Raw genomic sequence first — 12,926 nt, forward strand, 5'->3', positions numbered from 1 at the left:
GGAGGCTGAGGCGGGTGGATCAAGGTCAGGAGTTCGAGACCAGCCTGGCCAAAATGATGAAACCTTGTCTCTACTAAAAATACAAAATTAGCCAGGCATGGTGGCAAGTGCCTGTAATCCCAGCTACTTGGGAGGCTGATTCAGAATGGCTTAAACCCAGGAGGCAGAAGTTGCAGTGAACCAAGACAACGCCACTGCACTCCAGCCTGAGTGACAGAGCAAGACTCCAACTAAAAAAAGGGGGGGGGGGGCACTGACTGATGGATACCTCTGTATCATTCTTTCAATACTGATGAAAATGCTTTCTACTAGAAGTGATTGATTTCAAGGATCTGTCTCTCAAAGGAAGAAATAAAACCCCAGAAGTTTAAGACTGCAAAAGATGGACTAATTCTAGGTGCAAACGCCAGTGGAAATTTAGGATTGTTACTGTACTACACAGGTTACAAAGTTCCAAATCTATTTTCCTTGTAATTTTTAGTGCATGATTTTGCAGAATGCAGTTTTCATCTTTTTAGGTGCAACATTAAGAACTGGTTCAGTCAGAACAATTTTTAGTTTCTCCAGTTTTTTCTACCCGAGTTACATGGGAAAAAAAGAAAAGAAAAAAAAAAGCAATCGTAACTTGAAGAAAGTGTGAAAACAAAAGTCTTGAAGCAGTGGGAAGGTCTGGGGCTGGTAAATGGCTTAGGCAGAGGCGTATGTACCGGCCGAACGTAACAGCCCATCTCTGAACTATGTCCTCTGTCAAGGCTGTGGATGCTTCTCCACACGTCCTGGCCCAGTGTAGGCACTGTGAATTCCTGTCACTAGTGTCACTGATTCATCTATCACCCATTATTCATTCATTTAACAAACACATTAGGACGAGACCCTGAGACAGAGTATACAAAATGAAAAGCGCTTACATAATTTTAATTAATAGATTTTATTGTTAGAAGTTTTAGATCTTCAGAAAAACTGAGCGGATAGTACCGAGTTCCCCTATGTTCCTCCCCTGCCAAGCCCCGGTCCCAGGCCCTTATTATTAACATCTTGCACTAGTGTGGCATATGTGTTTAACCAGTATTGGCACATTTTTATTTTTTGAGACAAGGTCTCACTGTCACCCAGGGTAGTGGAAGCCTATGGTTTACGTGAAGGGTCCTCTTTTTGTTGTATGGCTTTATGGATTTTGACCAATATATAATGTCATGGATCCACTACTTATTATTTTTTTGAGATGGAGTCTTGCTGTTGCCCAGGCTGGGGTACAGTGGTGCCATCTCGGCTCACTGCAACCTCCACCTCCCAGGCTCGAGCCATTCTTCTGCCTCAGCCTCCTGAGTAGCTAGGATTACAAACGCATGCCACCATGCCCAACTAATTTTTTCTATTTTTAGTAGAGATGGAGCTTCACCGTGTTAGCCAGGCTCTCTGGACCTCAGGTGATCCACTTGCCTCAGCCTCCCAAAGTGCTGGGGTTACAGGTGTGAGCCACTGCACCCAGCCATGTATCCACTATTACAGTATTGTATACAGTACTTCCACTGCCCTAAAAATCTCTATTCCATGTACTTACCCCTCCCTCTCTCCCACTGAATCTCTGGCAACCACTAACGGCTTTACTTTCTCCAGAATGTCATACATTTGAAATCATACAGTGTGTCGCTTTTCAGACTGACTTCTTTCACTTAACAATATACATTGAAGGTTCCTCTAAATGTCTTGTGACTAAATACCCCAATCCCTCTTAAAACAGCTAGGCCGTATGATTTTGGGGGGTGGCTTAAACATTTACTTTGGCAAAATATACATAAGATCTAATTTTTAACCATTTTGAGTTTAGAGGCATTAAGTACACTCATTGCATGTACCAATCACCACTATGCACCTCTGGAAAATTTTCATGATCCCACACTCATCTGTGTCCCTTAAACAATAAATTCCCATTTCCTCCTGTTCCCAGTGACAAAACAATAACCTTTGTTCTACTTTGTCTTTGCGAATCTCACTACTCCAGGCACCTAAGTGGATTCATAAAGTATTGTGATTTACTTCACTTAGTGTCTTGTTCATCCATGATGTAGTATGTAGCAGAATTTCCTTTGTATGGCTGAATACTACTCCATTGTGTAGATGTAACACATTTTGCCTATGCATTCATCTGTTAGACATTTGGGTTGTTTCTACCTTTTGACTACTGTGAATAATGCTGCAATGAACATTGGTATACAAATATACCCTCAAGCCCCTGCTTTCAATTACTTTGTGCATATACCCAGAAATGCAATTGCTGAATCAAATGACAATTCTATATTTAATTGGAAAATCACCATACTGTTTTCCACAGCAGCTGCACCACTGTATACTTCCATTAGTAATAAGAGTTCTAATTTCTCCACATTCTTGCCAACACTTTTTCTTTTTTTCTTTTTTTTAATAACAGCTATCCCAATGGGTCTGAAGTAGTATCTCATTGTGGTTCTGATTTGCATTTCCTGTTTAGTGATATTAAGCATTTTTTCATGTGCTCATTGGCTATCTGCATGTCTTCTCTGGAGACTTATCCAAATCCTTTGCCATTTTTAAAATCAAGTTTTTACATTGTTGTTGCATTCTGGGAGTTTTGTATGCTGGATGTGAAGTTCTTATTAGGTATGTGAATTACATGTATTTTCTACAACTCCATAGGTAATCTTTTTACTCTGTTGATAGTGTCCTTTGATGCACAAAATTTTTAAATTTTAATTAAGTCCAATTTGCCTATTTTTTGTTTTGTTGTCTGAATTTAGTGTCATATCCAAAAAATCACTGCTACATCCTAAGAGTTTTATGGTTTTAGCTCTCACATTTAGGTCTTTGATCCATTTTGTGTTAATTTTTGCACGTTAAGGTTGCAACTTCATTCTTTAGCCATGTGGTTTTCCAGCTTTCCCATCACTATTTGTTAAAAAAAAAAAACACTATGCTTTGAATAGGCTTGGCGCCCTTGTCAAAAATCATTTAGCTACGCATGAGAGGGTTTATTTCTAGGGTCGCCAGTCTATCCCATTGGTATGTCTTTATGCCAGAATCACATTGTTTTGATTACTGTCGCATTATAGTTAAGTTTTAAAATCTGGAGGCATAAATCTTCCAATTTGTTCTTTCTCAAGACTGATTTGGTTATTTGGGATTCCTTCAGATTCTATGTGAACTTCAGGATGAGTTTTTCTATTTCTGAAAAACAAAACAAAACAAAACAAAAACCCTAGAATTCTGATAGAGACTGCAGTGAATCTGTAAATCACTTTGGGTAGTGTTGACATATTAACAATATTAGATTTTCCAATCCATGAATGTGAGATGTGTTTCCATTTATTTATGTCTTTATTTAAGCAGTGTTCCACAGTTTTCATTGGACAAGGCATTCACCACCTTGGGTAAGCTAATTTCGGTGTGTTTTAATTCTTTTTGATGCTATGGTAAATTGAACTGTTCTTGTAACTTCCTTCTCAGATTGTTCATTGTTAGTGTACAGGAATGCAACTGATTTTTGTGTGTTGACTTTGTATTCTGCTACCTTGCTGAATTAATTAATTCTAAGTTTTTTGTTCTTGAGACAGTGTCTCACTCTGTCACCCAGGCTGGAGTGCAGTGGCACGATCTCAGTTCATTGCAACCTCCACCTCCCGGTTCAAACAATTCTCCTGCCTCAGCCTCTTGAGTAGCTGGGACTACAGGCACGTGTCACCATGCCTGGCTAATTATTATTATTATTTGTATTTGTATTTTTAGTAGAGACAGGGTTTCACAGCGTTAGCCAGGATGGTCTTCATCTCCTGACTTCATGATCTGCCCACCTCAGCCTTCCAAAGTCCTGGGATTACAGGTATGAGTCACCATGTCTGGCCTGTTACGGTTTTTTTTGGTGTGAAATCTTTAGGGTTGTCTACAGATCATACCATCTGTCGACAGATAGGATTTTACTTCTTACTTTCCAACTCAGATGTCTTATATTTTTCTAGCTTAGGCTAGAACTTCAGTACTGTGTTGAATAGGAATGGTTAAAAGTGAGCATTGTTGCTTGATCTTAGAGGAAAAGCTTTCAGTCTTTCACCACTAAGTATGACATCTACTGTGGGCTTTTCATATGTGGCTTTTGTTATGTTGAAGTAGTTTCCTTTTATCCCTCATTTGTTGAGTGTTTTTAATCACAAGAGGCTGCTGGATTTTCTCAAATGCTTTGTCTGCATCAATTGCGATTATCATCTGGTGGTTTTCCCTTCACTCTGTTAATGTGGCATATTATACTGATTTTTGTATGCTGAACCATCTTGCATTCCAGGAATTGATTTCATTTGGTCATGGTGTATAATCCTTGTAACATGCTGCTAAATTCTGTTTCCTAGTATTGACAATTGTTGAATCAGTGCTCATACGGAATATTAGTCTGTAATCTTTTCTTGTGGTATCTTTGTCTGGCTTCAGCATCAGGGTGATGCTAGCCTCGGAATCAATTAGGAAGCATCCTTCCTCTTCAATTTTTGGGAAAAGTTGGGGTTATTTTCTTGTTTGGTAGAATTCACAAATGAAAATCATAAGGTCCAGTGCTTTCTTTTCCAGGAGAATTCTGATTACTAATTCAGTCACCTTGCTAATTATAGTTCTATTCAGATTTTTCATAGTTCAGCAGTGGTAGGTTTTGAATTTCTAGGATTTTGACGGTTTCATCTGGGTTGTCCAATGTATTCTTATAACCCTTTGTGGTTTTTTAGAATCTAGAGTGCTGTCCTCATTTTCATATTTTAGCAATTGAGTCTTCCTTATTTTCGTAGTCCATCTAGGTACAGGTTTTTCAACTTTATAGTCTTTTAAAGAACCTGTAGTTTCATTTCTTTTTCTCTAACGTTTCTATTCTCTATTCAATTTATTATCTGTTCTAGTCTTTATTATTTCCTTCCATCTGCTGGCTTTGGATTTAGTGTTGCAAAGTCAGATGACATGAGATGTTGTTATTGTTGAGATGGAGTCTTGCTCTGTCGCCCAGGCTGGAGTGCGGTGGTGCGATTTCCACTCACTGCAGCCTCCGCCTTATGAGTTCAAGCAATTCTCCTGCCTCAACCTCCCAAGTAGCTGAGACTACAGGCACATGCCACTACACCCGGCTAATTTTTTGAGTTTTTAGTAGAGATGGGGTTCCACTGTGAGCCAGGATGGTCCCTCTCTCCTGACCTCATGATCCCCCCACCTTGGCCTCCCAAAGTGCTGGGATTACAGGCATGAGCCAACCATGCCCAGCCGACATATGATTTTTTTTTTCCTTTTTTTTGAGATGGGGTTTCACCATGTTGGCCAGGATGGTCTCAAACTCCTGACCTCATGATCCGCCCACCTTGGCCTCCCAGCACTTCGCTGGGATTACAGGCGTGAGCCACTGTGCCTGGCCTGATTTTTTTTTTTTTTTTTAATGTAAGCATTTATGTCTATAAAATCTCTCCTTAAGCAGTGCTTTTACTACATCCTATAAATTTTGGTATGTTGTATTTTTCTTTTTAAGTTTCCCTTGTGATTTCTTCCTTACCCATTGGTTGAGTGTGTTAATTTCCACAATGGAGGCTTAATTTACTGTTCAATGATCTCATCTCGAGTTTGTTGATTCTTTATTCTACCTGCTCATATCAGCTGCTGAGCCCCTCTAATGAAAATTTCACTTATTATACTTTTCTCCTCCAGAATTTTTTTTATAATGCCTAGCTCTGTTGGATATTCTGATTTTGTTCATTTATCATTTTCCTGATTTCCTTTCTTCCTTTCTTTCTTCATGCTTTCATTTAGGTTTTTTTTTTTGAGACGGAGTTTCGCTCGTTACCCGGGCTGGAGTGCAATGGTGCGATCTCGGCTCACCGTAACCTCCGCCTCCTGGGTTCAGGCAATTCTCCTGCCTCAGCCTCCCGAGTAGCCGGGATTACAGGCACACGCCACCATGCCCAGCTAATTTTTTGTATTTTTAGTAGAGACGGGGTTTCGCCAAGTTGACCAGGATGGTCTCGATCTCTTGACCTCGTGATCCACCTGCCTCAGCCTCCCAAAGCGCTGGGATTACAGGCTTGAGCCACCACACCCAGCCTTCATTTAGTTCTTTGGACCTATTTGAGTTGTTTTAAAGTATTTGTCTAGTTTCATGTCCTTCATTAGAACAATGCCTGTCAGTTAATTTTGATCTTTCGAATGGGCATTATTTTCCTGTTCCTTTGAATGGCGATTTTTTTCTTGGGAATTGGGTATTCACTATTATAATATGGTAACTCTAGGTATGAGATTCTTTCCTATTCTCATGGTTTACTAGATTGTTTATTGTTAAAAGCTGTTATCCATTTGTTTTCAGAGTTTTCCAAACTACATTATAAAAGATGATTCCTTTTGTGTGTCATCACTGAAGTCTCTCTTCCTTTTATGTCATGTTCAGCTATTTTGACAGAAATTCCCTTGAATGCCAGGAGCTATCCTAGATTATACAAATTGGCTTTGTGCCAGGTAATCCTTCAATACTTAACTTTGCCCTGCTTTTGAGCGTAGGGACTAGAGCAAGGTGAAAGCTTAGCTCTTAGAACTTTCTGGGCAAGTGTTTTCCCTGGGCATCCATGTCGCATTTTAAATCCCTCCTGTATATATAACTGTTCCCAAAAGTCTTACCCAGATTCTCCACTGCGCCTTAGTTTTCTATTTTATGTTTCTACTCATCACCTTTTGCCCCAGACACTTGTGGCTCTTTGCAGCTTTTATAAGCAGTGCCCACCCTTCCAGTTAGGCAAAACAACAACGTGACCTTGGGTCCGTCCTTCAGGTATCCCCAGATGGGTTAGAAAAAAATGTACATGGTAATTTGCAAAAAAAAAAGTCTATTCTGTTTTCCAAGGGAGGAAACTGGGCTGCTGCTGCTTCAAGACTGCCACAGTGCAGGGAGGAGTCGGGGCAAGAGCCAGTAAAAATGTCACAAAATTTTCTTACCATTCTGAAGACGATTGGGCATTCTTTCGGTTGCTGTAAACCTTTGCATTTTCCAAAGCTCCAACAAAGCTTGTTCAGACAGCTGCTACTCAGTTTTTAATGTTTTGATGGAGAAACAAAAGCTTGCAGCTTCCAAGTCCACTCACTTTGCTGATGTCGCTTGGGTCAGTTATGTTTTATTCCTCCCTATCATCTCCCTGTAATTCTAGTATTATAACAAGACCTCGAATACGGTATGTTTATTAAGTATGGTGATTAAATTTTGGTTAGTCAAAATTAGAAAAATGTCAGCGGTCTCAAAATTGTCCTCAATCCGATCATTTCCATTTAAAGGCAACATTAATGAACATACTTTCTTTCAGTTTCTTCTAAATTAATCTATCTTGCCTATCTTTGCTGGCTGTGACAACAGTCACTACAAAGTGAAAACTTTTATAAGTCTGTTTTAAGAAATGAAAGTTTCCAATCTATTACGTGGTATTTATTGGCTTCTGCCAGTTTCCTACTTTGTAGCAGCCTATGTTCTTGTATCTGTCTTCAGTTGTGGCACAGGGTAGAAGTGAAATACGTCAAACAAAAATAACATGTCTTGCAAATATTTGATTATTCTTCCCTATACAGGGTCAATATTAAAGTAACCTTCTGGTACCACACTCTTTACATAGTGTAAGTGTTCATTTTGTTCATTTAACAAGGATATTATTACTAACGCTTCTTTTATTATTTTAGGATTTTCATTAAGCCAATTCATACCCAGTTTCTACAGCAAATCAAGTCAATCATCTAAAATCTTATGATTTCTTCCTAACAGAAGGATCTGGAGTCTTTTGTTCCCATTAAAACTCAATTTATGAGCTGGGCGCAGTGGCTCAAGCCTGTAATCCCAGCACTTTGGGAGGCTGAGGAGAGTGGATCACGAGGTCAAGAGATCAAGACCATCCTGGTCAACTTGGTGAAACCCCGTCTCTACTAAAAATCTAAAAAATTAGCTGGGCATGATGGCTCGTGCCTGTAATCCCAGCTACTCAGGAGGCTGAGGCAGGAGAATTGCCTGAACCCAGGAGGCGGACGTTGCGGTGAGCCGAGATCACGCCACTGCACTCCAGCCTGGGTAACAAGGGCGAAACTCCGTCTCAAAAACAAAAACAAAAACAAAAACAAAACTCAATTTATGGCAGTGCAAACCTGGGCCAGACTGGGTATAAAATGACAAAAGCACATTTATATTCTTAAAATTTTCTGCAGATTGCATAGAAAGTTCTCAGATTTATAATTGTTTTAATTCTTTGCATGTTCATTTTAATAAATCTGCAATATAAACCAGCTGCACATCTTTTGCTATCTGACCTCCTAGGCTGAAGGTTAGGGTTTGCTCTAAGCAAAACTGAGATAACTACAATGTAAAGCGGCCTACTGGATTGCCCGCTTTTGTCAATCTGCAGAGGTGTGTCTATTTCTAGGTCTTAATTTCAAGGTTTACTTGCCCTCTTCCTTAGACTTTACTCGGATCAAAGGGAATGGAAATATACTCCTTGCTTAAGCCTTATACAAAGGAAACTATAGCCCCAGAAATCATTTTGCTTTGAGAGTATGCAGATGAAATAAGTAGTTTTAAATGTCTTGATTAAATAAAGCATTCTATGATCTGATCATCAGCTTAGTAAGCAGGCTAAGGATGCACCTTTACTCTCTTTTTTATGCTCACATTTTTTTCATGTCATCATTATTTTCAGTTTCACAGAGGACTACAATGATTGTTATCTCTAGGAATTTAGTTTGTTTTTAGCTAATTCTTTAACGCTTTTGTTTAAGACAAGCCTTTCAAAATTGTAATAAATTAGTTATGCAGATTTAACTTCGGTTAAATTACTATTTCCCTTCCTTGCAGAACTTCAAGGCCTCTGAGAGGCAGGGAGAATGACTTCTGTTCTTATCAGTACTACTATTATTTCTGTTAGGTCAACTTTTCCCTTTCTACTTTGCACTAAGTTTGCAACCAGATGACTAAATGATTTTACCGTTCATAACTGAGCCCCAAAGGCTCAGTTATGAAAAGGAACCCTGTAACAACATTAAATACTGTATGCAATTATCCTGTATTAGACTCTCCTTTGATATATAACAAAATATTTTATTTGAGTATTAATTTGTTTAAAATCCATTCTATTCTAAGGCTCATTTTGTTCATAATTTTCAGTTTTAAAAATCCCTTTTCTCTACTGTTCAACCAACTCTGGTTAATATCAGGGACCAAAAAAGTTGGAAAAATATTTGCCTTATGAGCTATATGAGCACGTTCAAGGAACAGAATTTTAAGGCATTTTGATAATAGCTGAATAACAAGAGCTAAATATAAATATTCACAGATGAAAAGTTTTGACCAATTTTTCTTTGGACTTTCCTCAGGGACTAGGATTTAGAATAACCATGAATTAAAGGAATCTTCTAAGTATTTTTATCACATATATATAAATAGCAAGAGAAAAATCTTTTGAGTTTTTAAAAAAGGGGATACAAGTGATAAAAAGGGAAAAGCAGGAATAATGTTAATACATTTGACTTCACTTACCTTGCAAGTATTCTACTGTCCTGTTAGAACAAACCACTGACGGTTACAGAAGTTAACGTTAATTACATCACAGTGTATTAGGTGGAATATGCTAATTTCTCTCACATAAAACAGTCTGGAGGTGGATAGTCCACACCAATTATGGTGTTTCTTCAACGAGGTTGTGCAGGGACCAAGATCCTTCTGTGGTTTTCTTCCAAAGAGTGTGTTGCCTCCTCTGCAGGATCCAGGATGGCTCACTACCAGATCCACAATCCAAGCAACAGGATAGAGAAAGGGGCAAAAAAAAGATCCTGCCATTTTGAAGGACACACATCATTTCCCCTCACGTTCTGTGGTCCAGAGCAGTCATATCTGCACAGGAGACTGGGAAGTGTGGTCTTTATTCTAGGAGGCAACCCCAACTGAAAAACCAAAGGTTCTATCATTATGTGAAAAGAAAAGAATGAATATTGAGGGAAATTGGTGCTCTCTACATATCACTTATTTATAGAAATTCAAACTTGAAAATCATTCTACTGGGAATATGACAGGAATGACTAGCTGACAAACATCAGCTATTCTGGGTTTTCATTTATAAAGGATTAGTTTACTTCCTTTGTTTATCCACCAAAAGCAATGAAATGCAAAACATTTTCTGAATGAGTTCCAAGGTATGTTTTATTGGTATAAAACCAAAATAAGATGATGTAATTCTCTGGTCTACCAGTTAGCTATATAGACCTAGATGGAAAAAAAAAAGATTTTTAAGGAAAAAAGTAAAACGTTTTACTTATAATAAAATACTGATTAGTCTTGTCAATTTATCTGACCAAAACAAAAATAGTTCTTTCATTTTTGTCAAGTAAAAAGTAATATTATCACAACTTCTGAAAAAATTCATAAAATTGAAAAGCAGAGAAAAATTTCTCAAGCCATCAGTATATTTTTCTCCCTTACTATAGGAGAAAAAAAGGTATTCATCATTCTGCTAAAAGACATCACCTAACATTGCAAGGGGTACTCAGGGAATGTCTTAAATCTCTATCATACTGATGAATCCCCTTTTGCTCTTCCTGTGGAGGAAGACTACTTAAGGTCACGTTACTTAGCAGCTACATGATCTGGTGCAACACAAGCAAAACTATAATCACTCCGCCTGTGCCTAATGCAAAAGCTCTCAACTCCTAGTCTGTGTTATGTCCAAAGTTGTCCTTCATCTAATGTATTAAAAACTACCTTCGTGTGATCTTAGAGCATCAATCAAAGCTACAAAACAGATGTATCTTAAGTTATTTTTGTTTGAAATACACATAGACCAAGTTTCCATTTTCTCAAAAAAGCAGAACCCAAAAGTTATACTGCATGAAAGCCACTTTAAAGTTGGCTTTATTTAGATGACCCCAGATGTATGAGTGCCATTATGGTTGTATAGCTATGAAACAGATCATCATCTTTTACCTCATTACATTTCCTCAATATAAAGTTCCCAGTGACTATCCGATCACATCCAATTTCTCCATTTCCAAAGAAGCCGAATAAGGGCACACTAGGAAAATACTTTCTAAATGCATCCGCCTCAACATTCCCCTTGGCTCTGTAATACTGAAAGCCCCTGCCAACACACGCAAACATGAAGCCGACAGTGTTCCGCTCCGGAATGTTGGCCGCTTTGAGGCGCTGCACCGCAGCCTCAGCCGTCTTCTCGTCATTGACGTCCTCGCTGAGGAGCACGGTGGCACTCTGGATTCGGTGTCCACTAAATGACAGTCCAACCACACCAGTGGCATCAATATCCAGAGGCTTCCTGAAAAATTAAGTTAGAAAAGTGGCAATATCTCATGGAACATTAAAATTTTTAAGTATAAAAGCAAAATCCTTCTGATTCACTGATGGGAGGCTGCTGCCTTTAGCAGGCTATGGTCAAGCTGAGGCACACCCTCACAGGTGAGTAAAATAGGGTTAAAAGTTATTAAAATTAATACATTAAAAAATGCACAAGGCAGATCAAGAGAAGCCACCATTTTTTTTCAGTCACAAATACAAAGGGGCAATGCACATCCGTAACAATTGCTGAAAGCCATATTCAGTTATTAGAAGGTAGCTTCCTTACCTTTCTGACTTCCTTAAAAGGAACCTTATCATTTTATTAATATACACAAAGATATCCATTAAATGAAGCCTTCTGCCATTATTTGCACTGTTCATGTCTTTTTCCTCTACTTCAGCTGTCAAATTCTGAAAGAGGCATATTAAAAATATAATAATGGAGGGTGATTTTATTTTTTAGAGACAAGGTTCTCTGTCAGCTAAGCTGGTAGCTCACTGCAGCCTCAAACTCCTGGAATAAAGCAATCCTCCTGCCTGAGTCTCTCAGTAGCTGGGACTACAGATACATGTCACCACACCTGGATAATCTGTAAATATTTTGTAAAGATTGGATCTCACTATGTTGCTCAGGCTGGTCTCAAACTCCTGGGCTCGAGTAATCCTCCTGCCTCAGTCTCCCAAAGTTCTGGGATTACAGGGATAAGCCACTGTGCCCAGTCTTAGAGGGCAATTTTTAAAACCTATTAACTCTACAAGTTTTAGCTTTATGTCTAGTCCACTAGAAAATATGATTTTTTTTGTCTTGTTTATTGCTTTGAGTCGAGTTCAGCTTAATTTGATGGTTAAAAACTCATGCTTTCTGTTTGTATTTGCCTAGTATTTTTTAAAAATGAAGCATTTTATCCTTAGAAAAGAAAATGCAACATTGATAAGAGTTATAGCATCATATAGTGAACATCCACTAGCGGAGAAACAAGTATGTTATATTTCTATCATGCTTCCAACATCTGAATCTATAAAATGGGCAAGATTCACTGGATTAGTGAGAAACTAAGACTCAAAAAAGGTTAAGTAACCAAGATAATAAGGCTAGCTAGTAGTAAAATCAGTTTCTGAGGGGCAAAACCCATCTTCTGAAGTCCTCTGCTGCTTTTAAAACTTTATCACATTTATCACATTTCCTCTTTGGTACACAGTTGTTAATACACTTGTCAATCTTGCCTCAAAGAATTATCCACCTTCCTTCTGGGGCCCTGGGTCAGTTGGGTTATCTGGACTTTATTAAAATGGAGCACTCATCTCAATGGTTTCTCTTACCCACTCACTGACAGAATATGAAGACCACTTTAAAATTAATGGGTCATGTGAAGAGTAATGATGGGGGGGTGTTTCTCATATTAGGTATAAAAAGTAGACGATATACAAATAGCTACACTTACAAGCTAGTGCCACAGATGTTATAAGTCTGAGTGAGATATCTGCATTTCAAAGGTACATTGTATGTTGAATCACCATTGCCCTATTGATATACAATTTAAAAGTTAATAGCAAAGACACAGCAAAAATTAGGCAAGAG

The 12,926-nt window shown here is 38.4% G+C and overlaps 2 protein-coding genes across 5 annotated transcripts in view; one reads left to right on the plus strand and one right to left on the minus strand.

Annotated features, from left to right (window-relative positions):
- NRG4 (neuregulin 4) overlaps positions 1-12,926 on the plus strand; it is a 76,810-nt gene that overhangs the window by 62,783 nt on the left and 1,101 nt on the right. For 3 of the 4 annotated variants that reach the window (XM_074392641.1, XM_074392642.1, XM_074392643.1), the window contains exon 6: positions 3,760-10,119. The exons of the other annotated variant lie outside the window; for it this stretch is intronic. In XM_074392641.1, the coding sequence (XP_074248742.1) occupies positions 3,760-3,815 (56 nt within the window). In that variant the 3' untranslated portion in view covers positions 3,816-10,119. Of the gene's footprint in view, positions 1-3,759; positions 10,120-12,926 lie in introns of those variants that run through there. 4 annotated transcript variants of the gene reach the window in all.
- FBXO22 (F-box protein 22) overlaps positions 10,175-12,926 on the minus strand; it is a 29,397-nt gene continuing 26,645 nt past the window's right edge. The window contains exon 7 of the mRNA XM_039468737.2: positions 10,175-11,327. Within this exon, the coding sequence (XP_039324671.1) occupies positions 10,910-11,327 (418 nt within the window). The 3' untranslated portion in view covers positions 10,175-10,909. The remainder of the gene's footprint in view (positions 11,328-12,926) is intronic.

Source organism: Saimiri boliviensis, chromosome 2, assembly GCF_048565385.1.
Source record: "Saimiri boliviensis isolate mSaiBol1 chromosome 2, mSaiBol1.pri, whole genome shotgun sequence".
In the NCBI taxonomy this organism is placed as follows: domain Eukaryota; kingdom Metazoa; phylum Chordata; class Mammalia; order Primates; family Cebidae; genus Saimiri; species Saimiri boliviensis.